At 55.9% G+C, this 15,151-nt stretch overlaps 1 protein-coding gene across 2 annotated transcripts; it reads left to right on the top strand.

Annotated features, from left to right (window-relative positions):
• The first annotated feature begins 1,988 nt into the window (after positions 1-1,988).
• On the top strand, positions 1,989-14,013 carry MAP2K2 (mitogen-activated protein kinase kinase 2). Of its 2 annotated transcripts, XM_074928107.1 has the most exons (11): positions 1,989-2,126; positions 3,144-3,354; positions 4,819-4,965; positions 5,618-5,695; positions 6,111-6,162; positions 6,258-6,382; positions 7,723-7,936; positions 8,855-8,919; positions 9,755-9,816; positions 10,488-10,533; positions 11,972-14,013. In XM_074928107.1, exons 1-11 carry the CDS (start codon positions 2,041-2,043, stop codon positions 12,080-12,082), a joined length of 1,197 nt encoding a protein of 398 aa, XP_074784208.1. In that variant the 5' UTR covers positions 1,989-2,040; the 3' UTR covers positions 12,083-14,013. The 2 variants fall into 2 exon arrangements, with proteins under 2 accessions (XP_074784208.1, XP_074784209.1); XM_074928108.1 differs by lacking the exons at positions 7,723-7,936; positions 8,855-8,919.
• The last annotated feature ends 1,138 nt before the right edge of the window (positions 14,014-15,151 follow it).

The raw sequence follows: 15,151 nt of genomic DNA, 5'->3' as shown, positions 1-15,151 counted from the left end.
CAGCCCTGCTCTGCCACTGCCACCCCAGGCACTCCTCAAGACCGCAGACTCAGAGAAACCCAACAGACCAACGGACCAGTTGCCCAACCGGCCGATCAGCCGACTAACAACCCATCTAACTGACTAGCTGACCAACCAGTTGACCAACTGACCAACCGGTTGACCAGCCCAATCAATGAACCAATCAAGAAACAGACCAAATGGTCAACCTGTTGGCTGACCAACTGATTGACTGACCAAATAACCAACCCACTGACCAACTGACTGACCAGTCAACTGTCTGATTGATTAATCAACCAACCCACCACCCAACTACCCAACCCACCACCCAACTATGCAACCCACTCCACCCAATCACCCAACCCATCACCCAACTGCCCTTCCCAACCTATTAAGCACAGACTCAAGTGGCCTTCAAGCCAGGTTTGGGGATGGTCACCACCACCACGATGTTTGGCTGGCCAACCCCCACAAGGGGCCTTATCGTACCCTGTCCTTCATCCTCAGTCCTTCCCGTGAGCCCGGATGGCCCTGTAGGACCATCAGGAAGAGGGACCTTGTTAAGCACCGTCAGCCAGGACATACCTGTGTGAGATCCCACACGCACGGATCCGTCCTGTCTTCTCAACCCCCTCCGTGCGCTGGGGAAGAGAACGGACACTGAGACCAGCCACCTCCTCCTCCTCTGTGGTGTCCTGACCCAAGTGGCAAAGTTTAAACTCCAACTGCTCAGAAATAACATCCTGGATTGCAAAATCTCCCATCCCTGATTGGGGATGGTGGTGAGCGATAGCAGGGCCGCCCCAGGGATCGACCTGCTGCGCTCCGTAACTCATTAGCCAAATGTTTTTGTCCTCCTCCGCTGAGCAGGGCAGGAGGGGCCCAGGGCTGGCGAGCGAAGTCCGAGCGCTGTGATTGCCCATGAACTTTCACCCATTTTGGGGGACAATTTCCCTTTTTTTGGGGAGTGTATCAGCATTAATCACATTTGATAGGTGTTGAGAACAACATCCGGTGAAGACGTTGACTTGGACTCTACCACTTATGGCTTCTTCCACAACAAACCTTGGTCCCCTCCACTCCCTGTGGCCAGGGCTGACCTGGAAGCCCGAGTTCTGCTGCCTGCCCGGCCGCTGCCTGCCGGAGGGGCCGCCTGCACCCTCCGTGTCTCAGTTTCCCCCATGGCTGTCTGGGGGCCAAACACACAACAGTTTGTTGGCCACTGTGTTCACCCCTCCCCATCGCCCCGTGGTGAGGGTGTCAGCCCCACGTGTGTCACCCTCCGGATCCCCTGGGATCCCCTTCACGCAGGGAGGGGACGGGTGAGTAAGGCAGCGTGTGACCCAGGCGTGACGTGGGGACAAGGCCACGTCCCGTTATCTGCCGCTCGCTGCCCTCTGACCGGGCGGCAGCGGGGAAGGCAGCCACCCGCGCTGCCGTGCCACTCCCTGCTTTATGACTCTGCGGCGGAGACGGGAGCCCCTGGAACCGAGCAAAGGGCACCTGCTCGCCAGGCGCCGCGGTCCCCCCCGGGGCTGCTAATTACCCGGCTTCATTAGGGGCCTCGAGCATCCCGTGGGCCTGGTGCTCGGGGTCGGGTGGGAGGGCAGCGCAGGCAGGGGATGGGCAGCGCAGGCAGGGGATGGGCAGCGCAGGCAGGGGATGGGGGCTCCTGATAATTACGGGGTGGCTAATTACTGACAAGGCAATTAGCGCTCGCTCCGCCAGCACAGCCGGGAGCCGCCGCCGCCTCCCCCAACCTCAGGCCTCGCCCCCGGCCACGGCTGCCCCCCGCGCCCCCCCCCGCCACTCTCCCCCTCAGCGAGTTCTCGCGAGATCTCCGGGGCCCCGCCCCGCCCCTCCGGCCGCCCCGCCCCGCCCCTCTTGGCCCCGCCCCTCGCGCGCGCCCCCGCGCCATGCGGCCGCGCCCCCGATAGGCTCCGCGCGGCCCCGCCCCTCCCCGCTGGCCCCGCCCCCGCGCGCCCCCGCGCCGCGCGGCCGCGCCCCCGCTAGGCCCCGCAGGCGCGGCCCGGCCCGGCCATGCCGGCCAAGAGGAAGCCGGTGCTGCCGGCCCTCAACATCGCCCCCAGCGCTGCCGAGGGGCCGAGCCCCGACGGCTCCGCCGAGTGAGTGAGTGGTGGCCCGGCCCGCCCAGCCTGCGCCGCGGCCGGGGGGGCAGCCGGGCCTGGGGCGGGCACCGGGCCTGGGGGGGCCGGGGTAGGGCGGGCACCCGGACTGGGGAGCCGGGACGTGGCGGGCGGGGGGCCTGGGGAGACCCTGCGGGCTGGGGCTGGCAGGCTCGGGGCCTGGGGAGGCCGGGGCAGGGCGGGCACCGGGCCTGGGGGAGCTGGGACAGGCCTGGGGGGGCTGGGACAGGGGGGGCTGGATGGGCCCAGCCTGGGGGTGGCTGGGGTGGGGGGACCGGAGCTGGGGGGGCAGTTTGGGGGGTTGAGGGGCTGGGGTGGGCTGGGACGGGATGGGATGGGAGGGGGGTGGAGGCTGGTCTGATCCCCACGTTTGTTGGGGAGGTGACAGGGAAGGCAGAGGAGGCTGGGGGAAGGTCTGGGGGCAGCTGGGGTGTGTGGGGCCTAGGTTTGTAGGGCAGGATGGGGGGCAGCAATCAAGGCTTGGCAGGCAAGACGTGGGGCAAAGGGTGGTGGAGGGGGGGGCATGGGCAGTGCTCGAGGGAGGCAGAACATCTCATGGGGCTGCTGGGTGGGAGGGGTGGGGGGAGACTGTCCCCAACCACTGCCCTAGGTTTGGGTGGAGGGGGATAAGCGGGTGGTCAGCAACTGGGAGAGAGCAGCTGGAGCCTGCACAGGCGATGGGAGCTCAGCAGCAGGTGCTGGGGGAGCACAGGCACCCCTTTGTGCTTGGCACTGGGGGGTTTGGGGGGTGGCAGGGGGGTGTAATGGAGCAGGGCATTGATGGGCACTGTGGAAAACCCTTCTCATGTTTCACAGTGAAACCCAAGCTTGGCTTCCTATGTTGGTGCTGCTTCTTCAAGGGTTGAAGGATTTTTTCCTATTCCTTGGCTTTCCCAAAGCAGCTGACAGCACTAAAGCTCCTCTCCAGAGGAGATATAAACTCTTCTTTCTCAGCCCAGCGACCTGATGGTCCCTCCTGTCTCCTTCCCTCTCCAGGGCAAACCTGGTGGACCTTCAGAAGAAGCTCGAGGAATTGGAGCTGGATGAGCAGCAGAAGAAGCGCCTGGAAGCTTTCCTCACACAAAAAGCCAAAGTGGGCGAGCTGAAGGACGATGACTTTGAGAGGATCTCTGAATTGGGGGCTGGCAATGGCGGTGTGGTCACCAAAGTGCAGCACAAACCCTCAGGGCTCATTATGGCACGGAAGGTAATTAGGAACAGGAGTGGGCTGTGGTGCTGTGCTGGAGTGTCTGGTGCTTTTCCCTGGCCCTGGGAGAGCCGGCTTTGATTGGGATCTCTCTGCACTGACCCATCTCTGCACCCTGACCACCTCGCCTGGGTCAGGACAATGGTCCCCGCTGCCCCCAGCGAGGTTTCACGTGGAGCTTCTCCTGTCTCACCTCTGAGCTGCCCTGCCTGTCTCCGAGTCCTCTCCTGGGAGAAGCCCTGCTCTCTGCAACAGGTCTCTGGGGTTTGGAGTGCCTTGTGTGAAAACATAAGTTTATTCTTTTTTCCAGTGAAGCTGGTTTTAATGAACTCAGCTAAACTGGATAGAAGCAGTAGGAAGCAGATCTCTTGAGGAGCCTAGGTCGTGGCTAATGAGGACTGGAAATGGCAGGTGCAGGGATGGGTTTGGCGTGTGTTCTTTGCCACCCACTTAACGGATCCCCAAGGTAGTTCAAATCAGCCGTGACGGTGGTTTCTCTCAGACATGGGTTTATGGGCAACATTTTCTACTGTGGTGTCCTATAAGGGAAAACTAGGAGACGCTTTGTCTCCCTATCCCAAAAGGCAGTGCTCGGCCAGAACGGCACAGCTGCGTGTCTGTAGGACAGCTTCCTTGGAAGTCTCTGGTCTCAGCCACTGCTGGGGTGGTTTAGTGGGTCTCATGAGTAAATCCGCTTCTCTAGATGGCTTCACTCAGAGCTGAGCTCTCAAAACCTTCCAGGGTGTTTGATTTAGGAGCGTTGGGTGTCACTGGGCGGTTTTGAGGTTGTTGGGAGCTCCATGTTCAGAAGCTGAAGCAAGGGCAAGCTGCAGTGCTGCTGCCCTTCCTGCGGAGACCGGCCCCTCTAGGTCTGTGGGAAGGACAGATGTCTCTGGGATTGGGTGACCTAGAGCTTGCAGTGGCTTTTTTCTGACCTGCCATTGTATTTTCTAGCCTCTGGCTTCCCTACCCACAGCTCTGTTAACTGACTCTACGTGGAGCCAAGGAATAAAGCTCACGTGCATAAATTTCATGGTTTTGGGTTTGTTTTTTTTTTTTACTTTCTGTGGTTTCCTTGATATCAGAGCACCTCTTCTTACAACACCTACAGAACTTGTGAAAATGCTCCTCTGTGCTGAGTCAGATCTGCATCAAACTTCTGACTTGTCTTTCTGCTCTGCCCTGTGCGATCTCCGTGTGTTACATGGCCGGCAGTTGCTTTAGTCGCTAACAGCCTGCACAGGGCTCTACTTCCCCCTTTATCTTTAATCACAGAATTGTCTAGGTTGGAAAAGACCTTGAAGATCATTTAATGTTAGTCTACAAATGGTAAAAAACTCTATGTCAAAGCAGAGCTTCCCCTGAAGATGTTTTTCGATTCTTTCCAACTCTCAGGACTTGCTCACGTGGTTCTTGTCAGTTTTTCTAGGTGTTACACCTTGATTTTTTTTTTTTTCTTGACAGCTGATTCATTTAGAAATCAAACCGGCCATCAGGAATCAGATTATCCGAGAGCTGCAGGTGCTGCATGAGTGTAATTCCCCATATATTGTGGGTTTCTATGGAGCCTTCTACAGCGACGGAGAGATCTCCATCTGCATGGAGCACATGGTGAGTCCCTGTTCCTCCTCTGCAATCTGCTGCTCCCAGGACTCTTCTGAATTGCGTCTCCCTGAGACTTGCAATCACAGGTGAGAAGGTTTAGGGCTCTGGCAGCTGTGATGGCTCCTTGCCCAGGCTGAAGCGAGGCCACTGTGCTCCTGGTAGGAGCTGAGTGCTCCTGCTTAGGCATCAAAATGACAGAGAGATAGACTTTTTGGAAAGCGGAAGCAGAGGTTTGGGGGTTGGCCAAACGGAAATGTTGTAAACCCCCTGCTCTAAGAGCTTTCCCGTGAAGCTCAGGGCGTGTTTTCTGTTGTCTGTGGCGGAGAACAGTGTTGTCGCTCCTCTGGATCAGCGCTGACAGCATCATCTTCACATTTACCACTGACGGAAAGGAAGCTAAGAACTAATAACAAGAAGCAGAGCTGATAGAAGATAGCATTAAAGTTGTTTTCAAGTGAGATGTTTGATCACCAGATATCTTTTTTTTTCCTGTAAAAGGAGTGTGCTCGATGCTGAGTCGTTGCAGACAGCTGAGCTGGGATGCTATGTACTGCTTTATACCTCTTGCCCTCCCTGCTCACACTTGCCTGTACAGCCAGCTGCTCTGTTTTCCTGCTGGGGACTGGCATGTTGGTCATTTCCGCGTTCTTTATTTCAGGATGGCGGCTCTTTGGATCAAGTGCTGAAAGAAGCCAAAAGAATTCCCGAGGAGATCTTGGGGAAAGTCAGTATAGCGGTGAGTTATCTTCAGGCTTCCAGAAAGGATTTGCTGGGCACGGTGTGGGAATAATGCTTGTGTTGCCTCAGGAAGCTTTCTTCATTTCCCTGCACACGCTTTCGTAGCCTGACCTGGGGCAGGAGGCCGTGGTGTGTGTGAGAGAGGAGGGGGAAAGCATGTTCCCAACTACTCCCCATAGCTCTGACCCCTTGTGTGGCACCAGCTGGTGTTGGCCTCTCCTGGAGAATATTTGGGAGAAGCTTTCTTGGGTCTGTGATTGACTTGGTGATAAATTGCAAACCCCGGAACGCTTTGGCTTTCTTCACCAGGCTGCAGTGTGGCAGCACCCGGAGTTTACGCAACGTGTCCTGCTGAAGGGAAAGCACTTCCCTTCCCAGCTCTGATCTCATCCTCTCTTTTGATTTCCTCCTAGGTTCTGAGAGGCTTGGCGTATCTGAGAGAGAAGCACCAAATCATGCACAGAGGTGAGAGGAGGAACCTAAAAATAACTGCCTGCAGTACAAGAGCCCTGTATTTCACCTAGACTCGTGTTTACGCTCTTCTCTCTTGCTGTTGTCAGATGTGAAGCCTTCCAACATCCTGGTTAATTCTCGAGGAGAGATTAAGCTGTGTGATTTCGGGGTTAGCGGTCAACTCATTGACTCCATGGCAAACTCTTTTGTGGGAACTCGGTCCTACATGTCTGTAAGTTCTTTTCAACTTTTGGCTGGGTTTTTTCACCCTTCGGGTTCAACTCGGCTCTTGCAGAATCAGCCTGTAGCCTCCGATTTTTGCTCGGTGTTTCCATCCTCACCTGGACTGCCCCGTTCCTGGCTCACATCAGGGATGAGCCCGGTGCTTCGAGGCACAAGAAGCAGACACCCCCCACATCCTCTTGAGGAGTCCTGTGCCTGGCTAGCAGTGGTGCATGTGGAAATGCAGAGACTTGCAGCGAAAAGCTTTTCGGATCCTGTGAATGGTTCCGTATTTTATTTTGGCGAGTGTTTGTGCGTTCAAAAAACATCTTCTCTTCCTGTATGCAAAGCTCTGTCCAAGAAAGAAGTGCATGTACCAGCATCTGCGTCCCCTCCACGCCTCCTCTGCTGCTTTAACCACGTGCACTTGCTGACAAAACGGGGGTAAAACCAGTTTAGTGCAGCTGGGTTTTGGTACAGGCTAATGGGAAATTAAAGCCAAATTGGAGTCAGCCAATGAGAGTGAACTGCAGGAAGAGCTGATGGTGTCTCTCCTTTAAATGAGAATCATAATCAGTGTTACTCAACTGCAGATAGAGTGCCTGTAACAATAAAATTACCTCCTGGCTGGCTCTGAGTCCCCAGGTCCTGCTGGCTGAGAGGCAGAGGGGAGGTGGGGATCTGCTCCCCACACCGTGTGTGGTTGTGGCTGGAGGCGAGCGGTGGGTTATTAGGGAAGCCCTCGGACTATGCTGCTGTGCTTGGGTCTGAGCTGCTCTCATATTTTGGGAATGGTTATTCAAGTGCAGTTATAGTTAGACAGTGGCTATTTAAAAATAATATCTCCTTTACACTCAGCCACTGGGTCTGCACAGCTGACTCAAAGCTGCCAGTATGGATGACTTGCAGGGGTTTGTTTATTTTTAATTTTAAATTTTCTTTCAATGGTAAGAGCCTGGAGTGGATTTTGTGCTCCTCACATTCCTCTTGGGTATTAACAGGAATAAGCAGGAAAAACAAAGTCTGTTAATAAATTGAGGTTGTTTAGATCTAAGTGTACAGAGAAATAAGTTCCTACTGTGTGCTCTGGATTCCTCAGTATAAGCAACTAAACGCTGCTCAACTGTAGCTGTTGATTAGATGCATACAAGTGCTTTATGTGTGCACATGATCTTTCTTTCACATCCTCTTTGCACATGACCCCTTTGGGACAGTCCTTTCCCTGGAGGGGTGGAGAGCCTGAGCTGGAGAGGCCATCAGGATATTGAGTCTCATTTCAGTGCATGATAACTGTGACTTGCTTTTTGATTTTTCTCTGTCAATGTGTGTTTCTGTGGTCTCTCCTTCCAGCCCGAGCGGTTGCAGGGCACCCACTACTCGGTCCAGTCCGACATCTGGAGCATGGGGCTGTCGTTAGTGGAGCTGTCTATCGGAAGGTACCCAATCCCCCCGCCAGACTCCAAGGAACTGGAAGCAATATTTGGCCGTCCTGTGGTGGACGGGGCAGAGGGAGAGTCTCACAGCATCTCGCCGCGGGCCAGGCCCCCAGGACGCCCCGTCAGTGGTAGGGGCTGTCGTATGCATTGGAAACAACACGCAGACGTGGGGGAGAAGGGGTCGGGTTTTGTTTGATGTGGCTGGGTTAGCCAAAGGCCGTTTTGGATGAGGTTCTGGCGGGGAGGTGAGTGTTTTTAGGGAGGCCCCTCTCTGCAGAGCAGACGGAGCCGTGTCGATGCTCCGGCAGAATCCACTCGACCTCAGAGGTTTGTAATTCCTAAGGAGCACAGGCGGGCATCTGGTTTTCCATGGGGAGGTGGAGATTGCTCTCAGGATGCTGTGAAGGAACAGATGTGGAGTGTCAGCTGGGGTCTCTTAAAGTTTTGAAGAGTTTGCCTGCCCTGGGCTCCTTTAGGCCCCACTGTGTCCCATGAGAAGGCTCAAGCCACGCAGCAAAGCACCCCGTGCTGGGGATGGTGCCAGCTGTCGGGATGTGGATCCCCTGGAGGAGATGCTTTGAGGGACGCTGTCACAGCCCCTGTTGCTCCTCTGGCTTTGCCTGTGCTGCCAACAGGTTCCTTTCAAGCTAGAGGCAGCTTTTTGGGAAGAGCTTTGCTGGGAGCTCTCATAGAAGTACCACACCAGCACGGGGGTTTGGAGGAGGCTCCGCTTGAGCCATTTGCTTGGAAGCAGAAGGCTCTAGAAGCGCTGCCAGCCTGCCACAGCAGATGGTCTGGTACTCTCCAAATGCTCCAAGCTAGGAAATAAATCTGGACTATAGGCACGGTGAAAGAAATCTGAAATTTCAGAACGCGTTTTGGTTTTCGTTATTTTTTTTTTTTAAACTGCGAATCAGTTCCCAAGTGGGTTGCCTCTGCCTCTCTCAGCAGAAGTCCCACAGCATACACGTTTTTCACACGAAATGAAGGCCTTTGCTGTCCCTGAACAGCCTCTCACCACTGTTTTTGTCATCTTAACCACACAGGCCATGGGATGGACAGCCGGCCTGCCATGGCCATCTTTGAACTGCTGGATTATATAGTTAATGAGGTGGGTGTTTCTGTACTCTCGGTTCTGCTGGGGCTTCCCTGAGGTACCACAGTACCTCCTGAGTCAGGGTGGGCTCCAAAACTTTTGCTTGAAAAGGAGCTTTTTGATAGAGAACCTCTCTGAGCTGCACTGACATCCTTTCCTTCTCCCCTGTTTCCTCTTCCTGTCCCTTTGTTTCGCAAAGGCAGCTCTGGTTTTGGAGTAAGGCTCGGCAGGGAAGTTTGTAATACCCCTGAATGAGGAGCTCTTGGCTGGAATGACCTGCTCCTCCCGCAGCCACCCGTTTCAAACGTGCTCCCCCCTAGATCAGCAAAAGCTGAACGCTCCCTCTGCACAGATGCTGTTTTCTCAGATGAAGCCCTTTGAGGGTGACCAGTGCTAAAATCCCAGGTTGAAATATCCTACCAGACTTTTAAGGTAGGCTCCATCCCACCAGCAAGTGGAAAGAGCAGCTTCCCCTTTCAAGGTGATAGGAGTTGACCCCCAATTACCGTTTCTGGATCAGCTTTGTCCACTGTAGACGTTGCCAGAGCTGGGATTTGTGAGGTTGGATCCAGAATTGCGATGCTGCAATTTTGGTTTCCCAGCTTTGGCAGCGATTCAGCGTGGGGTCCCCCCAGCTGCACATCGTGCTGGGGCAGCAGTTTGCTGCCAGCCCAGCCACGTGCTGCCAGGGTAAGGAGTGGCAGGGAGCAGCTCCCTGGCTGTAAAGGGCAGCTTGGAGGAGGAGAGCTGTAGAGCACAGCTTTTCTGTGGCTCACTAAAGACTGTGGGTGACACTGTTTTTTGACCCATTAACACACAGTGATGCAGAAAACCCTTCTTTTCTCTGCAGCCGCCTCCCAAGCTGCCGAATGGAGTTTTCACGCAAGATTTCCAGGAGTTTGTAAATAAATGGTAAGGATTTTATCTTCTAGATGAAGGTGGAGGCCTGTATGTACTCCCTGACAGCTCTGCAGCCTGCTGCTCCACCCAGAATATTCAGCATAACGCAACCTTCTCCGTGCTCCATAGGTGATCTCTCCCCGGCTGCAGTGTGATCCTGCATTGTGCTGAGAACTTGGGGAAGGGTTGGAATAAAGGCAGTTTATTTGTGGTGATGCTTAGCAGTATCCCAGCACCTTCTAAATATGAGCCTGGCAGGGGGATGGTGGAGCAGATTGCTGGGGCTGTGAGTCACCCCACAGCCTTGCAGGCACCAGGCATACACCATCGACTTCCAGATCTTCTGATGCGGTGGGGGGACACCTGAAGATGCTGCCGCAGCTCCCATTAAATCACAGACATTGGCCATTACAAAAATCACTTATCCCTGCCAAGTGTTAGGTCCTTTTCTCCATTTGCAGGGTGCCGTGGTGTAGAAGCGATGGATCCTGCAGCTCTCCCTAGGAGCTGGGCTGTTGGAGATGATGCTTTCAGAGCCATTTCCACGCTGCCAGGCTCCTGGGGAAAGCAGCCAGGAGGCCAAGTGGCTTTTGGTGCAGGTGGGGACCTCTCCAGCCAGATAACCGGTTTCCCACAAGAAATGTCTCAACGTTGGTTTTGCTCTCTTGTTCTTTTCATTTCAGCTTAATTAAAAATCCAGCAGAACGGGCAGATCTGAAGATGCTGATGGTAAGTGGGGAAGAGCAATTTTCTTTCTACAGTGGGGTGGCACCAGATTTGCAAACTGCTGCCCCGTCCTGTGCCTCTCTTGCTCAAAAGGCTGGAAACTCCCAGGCTGAGCTTAAGATGAGCTAAATAGAGCCTGGGAGAGGGAGTGACTCACCTTTGATTCAAAGGCAGTGATGGTATCTCGCCCATGCAGAGCTCAGGACAGGAACCACCTGGCTGTCCTGTGTCTGTGGAGGTGCCTGGGACAAACCTTTGCCTCCCGAGCTGGGCAGATGAATATGGATATTTGGGCTGAATATGAGCCAGCAGCGTGTGCTCACAGCCCAGAAAGTCAACTGTATCCTGGGCTACCTCAAAAGCAGTGTGGCCAGCAGGTTGAGGGAGGTGATTATCCTCCGCTCTGGTGAGACTCCCCCTCTCCTGCAGTGCTGTGTCCAGCTCAGAGGCCCCCAGCATAAGACAGATACGGAGCTGCTCGAGCCACAAAGATGATCAGGGGCTGGAGCACCTCCCCTGTGGGGACAGGGTGAGAGTTGGGGGGGTTCAGCCCGGAGGAGAGAAGACTCTGGGGAGACCTTGTAGCAGCCTTCCAGTGCTTAGAGGAGGCCTGCAGGAAAACTGGGGAGGGACTCTTTATCAGGGAGTGTAGGGATAGGATGAGGGGTAACAGTTTTAAACTGAAAGAGGGCAGGTTTAGATTAGATATAAGGAAGTGTGAGCGTGGTGAGGCGCTGGGAGAGGTGGTGGATTCTGTCTCTGGAAGGGTTCAAGGTCAGGTTGGACAGGGCTTTGAGCAACCTGGGCTAGTGGAAGGTGTCCCTACCTGTGGCAGGGGGGTGGAACTGGATGAGTTTTAAGGTCCCTTCCAACCCAAACCAGTCTGTGAGCCCAGTGTCACCGTGCTGACCTCAGCTTTTCCTCCTCAGCATCACGCTGAGCCCCTGAGCTACATCTGGCTGCTCCCACACAGCCCCTGCAGAGGGGGTGGCCTGTGTCCTTGCAGCCCCATGCCCTTGTGTGAAGGTTGTCGTGTTCCACCTGTGCTTCTCTGTTACCTCCTGCCCCTGGGAGCAGGATTTGCCATCCAGGGGCAAGCGAGGAGCGCAGGAGCTGCAGCACCTTGCTCTGCCTGCCCCTTCAGAGCAGCGTTTTGGGCAGCTTGTGGGCAGGAGCCACACAGGTTCTGCTCTCCTTTAAACCATCCTTCCTCCTGTTCCTGTGTGTCAACTACATGGCCAGTGTGGATTAAAATCCCTGCCACAGGGCTGCAAGGATCAAATATTTTCTCAAAATCTGCTTTTGCTGTCTTGAGAGCAGCCTGAGCTGTAGGACCAGGATCTTCTCACCTCTCCGGGGTCGAGCCCACGGTACAGGGCTGGGTTTTGGGAGCCGGGGAGCAGCCGACGATGCTCCTAACCTTGTTTCCCTTCGTTCTCAGAGTCACACCTTCATCAAACGCTCCGAAGTGGAGGAGGTGGATTTCGCTGGCTGGCTGTGCAAAACGCTGCGGTTGAACCAGCCCAGCACACCCACCCGCGCTGCCATGTGAGGGCCGAGCCGACCGCCTGGTGTCAGTACATCTGCCTCTGTCACCATTTCCTCTCCTTCAGTAAATGACCGAACTGCCCTCCTTCCTCCTCCTCGGCCCCTTCTCGCGTCCCAGCGGCAAAGCACCGTCCCCTCGGAATCGTCTTTATCGGCCGATCCCCCCAGCCAAAGCGGGGTTGGTTTCTGTAGATGTGGGGGTGTTCCAGGCCTCTGCTCCAGCTCTGGAGCTCCTGACACTTGGGAAATGTGGTGCTGCTTATGTTAATTTTTCTCTTTTTTTGGGGTTTGGTTTTTTTTTTTTGGAAACATGTTCACTTGGGTTAAAAAAAAAAGAAAATAATCGTGTGTGTGCACGCCTGCATGTGTGTGTGAGACGGTGGCAGGGGATGGGGACAAGGGGCTGCACAGCAGACGCTTCACCTCCTCCCTGGTTTTCACGTGGGGTCCAGGGTGGAAAGATCAGTGGGGCCAGAAATGGAGAAACCCTGTCAAGGGTGGCCCAAATCTGTGTCACTGTCCTGCCTGGGGCGGCCGGGGAGGAGGTGGGCAGGTCTGTGAGATGGTTTATGGCTGAGCTGGAGAAGAGCAGAGCGGTGAGCTCTCTCCCGGCCTGTCCACAGGTGGAGGAGAGATTTGTATTTTTTTTGTTTTCTTTTTAAACGGTTGTTTCAATGCCTGTTCTTGTCACGCACTGGATATTTAGTGAAGGGTCTCGATGCCTTGAGCGCAGGCTGAGCTCTTGGCTTGCTGGGGAGGGGGGGGTGAGTGGCACCCCCGGGACTGTGGCACCCTGGCAAGCAGTGGCTCGCACCTTTAGGTGCCAAGGGGATGGGGGAGCACAGGGTTCCCTTCCCTGGCTCCTTCCAGCGCAGAGAGGTGGGAGGCAGAGCCCAGTTGTCCACCGTGGCCGGGGCAGAGCTGCGCTAGCCCAGGAGTGGGGTCCCTCTCCTGACCCCGCCATCTCCTGGGGACAAGGAAGGGGGAAACCCCTCCGGGCTGCAGGTTTTCCTCCTCCAGCTCCTCTCGGGCTGCAGCAGAGCCCCAGGGATCCTCATCGGACCCCTCGGCCAGAAGGTGCGGGGTGCTTAGGCTGGGCATTGCAGGGAGGGGGTGAACCCCCCCAGTGAGACCTGGGTTGTCCAAAGGCCACCTGACCATGGTTTATGCCTGTCGTGTCCCCTCCTGCCGCGGAAGGACCTTGCAAACCCCCCCCGGGGCCTGTGGTGGCCGGATCCAGCGCTGTGGGGTTGGCATGTCCCGGCTCTCACCTCCCCTTTCCACCACACGTCTGTATTTTTGGGTGATTTGCTCCCCACCCCGTGCAGGGTTCTGCAAGGCCCCCCATGAGGAGATGATTTTTGGAAGCTCGGTGAGATTTTTCTGGGGGGTTTGTTTTCCTTCTGTTTGGGCTGGCTTTTCGCTCCGTTGGGCTGGGGGCTGACATCCCCGCTGCCTGCGATCAGGTCCCACCGTGGCAGCCCCCCCCCCCAAAAGCAAGTGCTGTGACTTGGTAACCCCAAACCTCTCGTACCTTTTTCTTTCCCCTTCCTCAGCAAAGGACGAAGGCGCTGCCCTGTTCAGGGCAAGTGCTGGGGGCAGCTGCATTCCCCCAAGGCAAACCCCAGAGTGGGGGGAGACCCCAGATCTGGGGGTGGGGGGGGTGTCTGTGCTCACTGGCCTAGCTCATGCCTGGGCAAGGCACCCCCCAGCCATGGGGATGCTCATCGTTATGTTTTTTTGCCTCTTAATTTAAGTGGGAGGTGGGTTCATAAAGCTTTAGGATATTTTCAGTTGGTTTTGGTGCTGGGTTTTGGAGGAGGAGGATAAAGCGTGTTGAGCATTTTGTTGGTGCAAATTTTTTTTTTTTTTAAACTCGATATTTTCATCATGGAAAAAAAAAAAAAAAAAGAAATAAATGGCACTTTACATTTACAGGCCTTTTCTCTTCTTGGTTGTGCCCCAAGTGGCTTTAACCCTTGCAGAGCCAGAACCCCCACAGGTCCTCCCTGGACAGGAGCGATGTCACTGCCCGTGTTTGGGGACGTGGCTCTCGCCGGGGTGGGCCGGTGGCTCGTGCTGGGACGGGCCCGGTGGCTCTGACCGTGCTACCCATCGGCTGCCTCCAGCAGAAGCAGGTGATAACAGAATTATCTTGGCACGAGGCAGCCCCGGCCCCAGTGAACGTGGGGTCTGCGGATGGTTTGATGCCCTAAATCCTGCCCCAGGGGAGCTGGGATCAGCTCTGAAAGAATTTGGGGTGAAATATTTATGGCTTTTAAGTATTTGAGGTGAAAAGAAGCAGGGCAAGGTGAAGCTGGGCTCTGCCAGCCCCGGGCAGCGCTGGCAAAATGGAAATCAGGTCCAGAATTGAAAAATAACTTTATTTTGCAGAGTTCTTGTGCCATTAGTGATGCCAGAGCTCGGGGGAGGTGACGCTGAGCACCCGCCTTGGTACTGTCCCGTCCCCACCCCCCCGGAGGGCCCCTGCTGTGAAGCTCCTGTGGCGCCACATTGAGGGGGGTCCAGGTTTTGCTTCTGATGGTGGTTTGGGGTCCCCCGGGGGTCTGGGCTGTCCTGCAGAGACCAGGGTAAGCTCCCTCCGCCCCTGGGAGCTGCGGCAGGTTTTGATGATGTCGGTTGGGAATCCTGGGGGGGGTCCTAGGGGGTCCCCGGTCTGGAGGTGAACACAGCTGCTGTGGCTTGGGGGCAGCAGGGATGAAGGGGGGGGGGTCCGTCCAGAGCTGGAGGAAGGGGGACCCCACACCCCACTGCTGTGGGACAGGATGGGGGTGCTTGGAGTTATGCCCCTCCCTGACGTATGTGAGTGCTCTCCATATCTGTGTCACAGGCGGCTTTGGGGTGGCCCCTGCCTGGGGAGGGCTTTTGGGGGGGCTAGGAGGCCATGCTGGGGCTTCATCTTTGGGGGGGGGGGGGGGCCTCTGGGCATGCCCCCGCCCACAGCGGAGGAAAGCGAAAGCAGCCGGCGAGCGTGTGGTCGCTGGCACGTGGCAGGGCCCGGCCCTGGGTGCAGCCTGCAGGGGGGGGCCCCCAGCCCCCTGCACCCTCCTCT

Source organism: Athene noctua, chromosome 27 (genome assembly GCF_965140245.1).
Source record: "Athene noctua chromosome 27, bAthNoc1.hap1.1, whole genome shotgun sequence".
Classification (NCBI taxonomy): Eukaryota; Metazoa; Chordata; class Aves; order Strigiformes; family Strigidae; genus Athene; species Athene noctua.
This window is presented reverse-complemented; position numbering and strand designations above follow the sequence as displayed.

Bases quoted from the DNA above. Each gene is read 5' to 3' on its own strand.
- MAP2K2 (XM_074928107.1), top strand. From the start codon at position 2,041: ATGCCGGCCAAGAGGAAGCCGGTGCTGCCGGCCCTCAACATCGCCCCC. The intron at 3,355-4,818 runs GTAATTAGGAAC...TTTTCTTGACAG, and splicing joins GGCTCATTATGGCACGGAAG to CTGATTCATTTAGAAATCAA. The intron at 6,383-7,722 runs GTAAGTTCTTTT...CTCTCCTTCCAG, and splicing joins GAACTCGGTCCTACATGTCT to CCCGAGCGGTTGCAGGGCAC.